A 5,070-nucleotide genomic window follows, 5' to 3' on the forward strand; every position below is an offset into this window, starting at 1 on the left:
AAACATAAAACTTTTCAGACCTCTGCAGTTTTTCTAAACACACCTAAAGTCACTCAGATGCTTGAATATTGTCTATGAACACTGGAAAGCCACATTTATCTTAACTATCTGAACTTTGTGTTGAGCAGACATATTGCCATGATATTAATTAAGGTTCTCTTTAAGATACTGTGTGTAGAAAAAGTGTTTATTCTTTCAGGCTCAAAGATCTGTGTGAATAAGGTCTGATAAAGAGTTAGGCAATAGGATCATCAGAGAGTAAGCCCCTCCTTTGGAGGCCCAGTGTTTGTCAGGTTAGCAGTACGTGCAGTCATCGTTTTCTCTGGGAAGTGAACTGGTGTTACTTTGGCGCCTGTAATTAACAAGCATGTCGAAAACGTCAGAAGAGCGCTCACTTTTGGTTCTGGAGAACTACATCGGAGGAAAGTTCGTCTCTTGTCGGAGTTACATCGACTCCTACGACCCGTCAACTGGCGAGGTCTACTGCAAAGTGCCGGACAGTGGCAAGGAGGAGGTGGGGATCAAGTTAAAACCATCTGCAAAACCAAGAGGTTGAGATTTGAATGAATCCTTGCATATGTTTAGACATGTTTGTATAAGTCCTGCTGTGTGTTTGCATTAGGCTGGACTGACAGCTTTCTGCAGAGCTGTCTTATTTAAATACAATTTCTTTTTTCTGTACTAAGCTGCAATATCACAACATTTGCACAAGAATATTTTTTGCATTGAGTTGGATTGCTTGTTATTACAAATCCTGTTGTCAGATTTAAAGGCCTTTGACTCAGCAATATTAGTACATTTTAGTGTATGTGTTTTGATGCATGCTTAATCATCCAGGTAGGAAAGTCCCAGAAAGTCTATTGTGTTCATCTAGACATTGCATTATCACTGGGAGAAATTTTTGTCACTCATCCGAGGGACTTCTTCCGTGTCAGGGACTTAAGAGATGAACAGAACAAACTTTCTGAATGAGGTTTGAGGTTTCAGGTTAGTGCGTTGCATAAAATGTGGTTTCAGAAAAAGCCACCTTTGAGCTTTGCAGAGCAAGCAATCAAGTAATCATTAAACACATCAGTTAACTTCAGCTGTTCATGTTTGACCTTCTTCAAAAATGTAGTGTTTTGTTGAAATGCATCCGTGTACATATTATTGTAGTTAACAATATTCTTAAGTCCTCTGAACTCCTTAGAAATTAATATAAAGGATCAGCTTTTTAAGATTTTAAGAGTGTATCAATAAAATGTCACTTAAACAATCCTGCGTATTCTCTCAAAGTGGAATCAAGCTCTATTCTTGGACGTGATCGTGCTTAATTGTGCAGTTTGCTTATACCTCATCTCATGCCTGCAGGTGGATGCAGCAGTGGCAGCAGCTAAAGAAGCGTTCCCCGAATGGTCTGCATGCAGCCCAGAGCAGCGAGCGAAGATCCTCCACAAACTGGCTGACCTGATTGAGGCCAACCTTGAGGAGTTTGCACAAGCTGAGTCCAAAGACCAAGGTTGCTTAGACTGTCTTATATGTTGCCACCTTAGAAATCAGGTCACTAATGCAGGAATAGAAATGAGTGGCTCAGAAATCACTTTTTATTAATCAAATACTGATTCATGAATGTCTAATCTTGTACTCTGTCTCAAAAATGTGTAGCCAACTGCTTCATTTGCCCTTTGATGCTCACTTCAGAATCTTTGTAGGTAAAACGATAACAGCTGCACGGACTGTGGATATTCCCCGGGCAGCGTACAACTTCCGCTTCTTTTCGACATCCATGCTTCACCACACCACCGACTGCAGCCCAATGGACCACATGGGCTGCCTGAACTACACTATCCGCTGCCCCGTGGGAGTGGGTGAGCACTTAGGCTGCTTGCAGTGAAACCTTCAGATGACCCATTTGTCCTGTGTATGTGCTCTTAAATGGCCTTTGGTGTGTTTTTTAGCTGGTTTGATCAGTCCCTGGAATCTGCCCCTGTACCTTCTGACCTGGAAGATTGCACCTGCAATCGCTGCAGGCAACACAGTGGTGGCCAAACCCAGCGAGATGACCTCTGTGACCGCCTGGATGCTGTGCAAGTTGATGCAGCAAGCAGGTAGGACTACAGGACCCACAGTGCAATGTCATGCAGATGGAGTTAAAGCAAAGCAAAAAACATAACTCATTAAGGTATTTTTTTTAATCTGCAAATAATGAACAGATATGAGTACAGTGGTCCCTCGTTACTTGCGGGAGTTACGTTCCAAAAATAACCCGCAAAATAACGAAGATTTATCTAAATTTGACAAGCTGAACGCATTCTGTACTGCGCAGGACACACGGCACGAGATTGATTGCAATTGTCTTCAGCCAATCAGGACGCAGAACATAATGCGCTGTTAAAAAAAAAAAAGGAAAAATACACAAAAAGCAGCGAGGCTGCGAAAGGTGAACCGCGTTACAGCGAGGGACCACTGTAGTGCGAAATTAATCAGTGGTCTGCAATCGTCTTCATCTCTTTAGGTGTTCCTCCCGGTGTCGTCAACATCGTATTTGGCAGTGGTCCAAGAGCCGGTGACGCGCTTGTTAGTCACCCTGAGGTCCCTTTAGTCTCCTTCACTGGGTCCACAGCCACTGCCCAGCGCATTACCGAGCGGAGCGCCCCCTACTGTAAGAAGCTCTCACTGGAGCTGGGAGGCAAAAACCCAGCTATTATTTTTGCTGACGCAGACTTAGACCAGTGCATCGAGACCACCGTCCGATCCAGCTTTCTCAATCAGGTGAAGACAAAATGTGACTGAGGATATTTTTTTCTTTAGGACTGTTTAGCTTTATTAATTTTATTTATGGGTACCATCACTTTTAGTTTTGGCTTTTATATATTATAAACTCAATTGACAGGACAGCTGCCCGAGAGTCTTTAGAGCTTCTGTGTCCACAGATTGTTATTTTAACTGGAAATTTGTTGGGGAATGTGCAGCAGTGAAGCACATTTTTACAGAACGAAAAGTTCAAGAAATCATTTCTTTATTACAAGGTTATTAATCTCATGCTCTCCAGATCATAGCTGGAAATGTTTGTTGTCAGTTTAGAAGTGTTAAAGTTAATCTTTTTTTTGTACTGAAATGTGACGGTAGGTGTTTTGAATATACGTTAGACTGCAGAATCCGTCACAACCTAACTTGATGAGTTTGATTTGATATGTATAAATTGCCGGTGTGCAAAAAAACTGTAAAACAAAGCCCAGAAGGTCCATTTTTAATACATACTTAACGGGAATTTTTTTTTTTCAAATTTTCTTTCATTGAACTTCTTAATGCAAATGAAATGAAGGTGATTATCTGTAACAGGAGCTTCTGTATGTGTTGAGGGTGTAATAACATAGTTTGTCCACAAGGGGGCAATCACAGCCCAACTTTTTGTCTTAAGGTGGGTTGTCAAAAAACAACTTTCTGAATTCCTCCATTTTTATCTTCTCCATTTCTTCTCCTCTTAGGGTGAAGTCTGCCTGTGTACCAGCAGGATTTATGTAGAGAGGAGTATTTACTCGGAGTTCCTGGAAAGGTTTGTGGCTGCGGCTAAGAAGTGGAAGACTGGTGTCCCCTCTGACCCCAGCAGCAAAAATGGAGCGCTCATCAGTAAAGAACACCTGGAGAAGGTGCTTACATGTAATGCAGAATGTGACTAAACACTTGTTGTTTAAATTTCTGATGTCTGATGTCTCTGATGTCTCCTTTCAAATCCAAAGGTTCGTAGCTATATAGCCCTTGCCAAATCAGAAGGTGGCATAATTCACTGCGGTGAGGGGCTCGACCAGCTGGACCTCCCGCAGCGCAACAAGTCTGGATACTTCATGCCGACGACGGTCATCACAGGCATATCTGACAGCTCCCGTGTCATGCAGGAGGAGATCTTTGGTCCCGTCACCTGCATCAGCCCCTTTGATACTGAGGATGAAGCTGTTGCCAGGGGCAATGGTGTACGTTACGGTCTGTCAGCCACAGTGTGGTCCAAGGATGTGGGGAAGGTTCACAGGGTGGCCCAGCGGTTGCAAGCAGGTCTGGTGTGGACCAACTGCTGGCTGGTGAGAGATCTGAACCTCCCATTTGGAGGAATGAAGAACTCTGGTGTGGGAAGGGAGGGAGGAAAAGATTCCTATCACTTCTTCACAGAGGTGAAGAGTATCACTATCAAGCACTGAGAGAGGAAAGTTTGTTTATTTGTAGAATACAAAAGTCAAAAATGTCTGGAGCAACAAATATAAGAAAACAATCAAATCCAATATAAATTTGCCACCATTTGCCAATAAAGTTGCTGAAATTGCAGTTTATGTTCATTATTTATGGATGAATTGTCAACAAGCCTAAATTTGCAAATGAAAACAACAAAAACTGCTCTTGAGCTTCAGAAATAATCTGTGTCTGTGTGCGCTATAGCCAACCAAAACTTAACAGTACAATTTGTAAATATAGGAACCGCCATTTCCCCAAAGACAGTTTGTCATGCTTCCTGCATGATGACATAAAGATATTTAAAAAGAAGGGGAAAAATGCAGTCATCTTGTTATTCACATTTAGGTATCCATGCGCTTCAGGCTGAAAAACCCAGTGACTGAATACGTGTAGCTGAATCTCGTCAGAACAGTGTGTTATGATGGCAGGTTGTGGAGTTCAGTTTGTTTTTAATCTTTACTTTCAATGATGTCATTGTCTTAATAAAATCTGTAACACGGTCTGTAAAAAATGCTGCATTTCTGGTCTGATCGAACTGTTAGAAACAGTTTTACTAACAAACTTGTTGTCTCTTGTACATTTGTGACATCATTTGTCTTTATTTTTCTAAACCGTTCAAACCTCAAGGTCTGCAAACATACTCATAAGTAACTGTTTGACACAGACATGTTTTTATCTCTCAGCTGCTGACGTAGGAGAGGTGAGTAAATGACGAATAGACTCTCCTGTGTGGTTATTGGACAACGTGTTTGAAGATAGAACTGGGCTGGTGGAGACGATTGCTTTCTGGTGCTCTACCTGTAGTGTGTGTGTGTGTGTTTTTACATTTTTTAAAGGATTATGAGACAAAGATGAATACTGATACTC

General features: G+C 41.8%; 1 protein-coding gene across 1 annotated transcript; it reads left to right on the forward strand.

Annotated features, from left to right (window-relative positions):
• The first annotated feature begins 267 nt into the window (after positions 1-267).
• On the forward strand, positions 268-4,701 carry aldh8a1 (aldehyde dehydrogenase 8 family, member A1). Its single transcript, XM_085372265.1, has 7 exons — positions 268-514; positions 1,351-1,498; positions 1,692-1,847; positions 1,938-2,087; positions 2,495-2,751; positions 3,468-3,629; positions 3,720-4,701. The coding sequence occupies exons 1-7, from the start codon at positions 368-370 to the stop codon at positions 4,170-4,172; spliced, it is 1,473 nt and encodes a 490-aa protein (XP_085228391.1). The 5' UTR covers positions 268-367; the 3' UTR covers positions 4,173-4,701.
• Positions 4,702-5,070: the final 369 nt, after the last annotated feature.

This window comes from Diplotaxodon limnothrissa, linkage group LG15, assembly GCF_057381915.1.
Source record: "Diplotaxodon limnothrissa isolate DT_005_m linkage group LG15, D_limnothrissa_male_GT1.1, whole genome shotgun sequence".
Classification (NCBI taxonomy): domain Eukaryota; kingdom Metazoa; phylum Chordata; class Actinopteri; order Cichliformes; family Cichlidae; genus Diplotaxodon; species Diplotaxodon limnothrissa.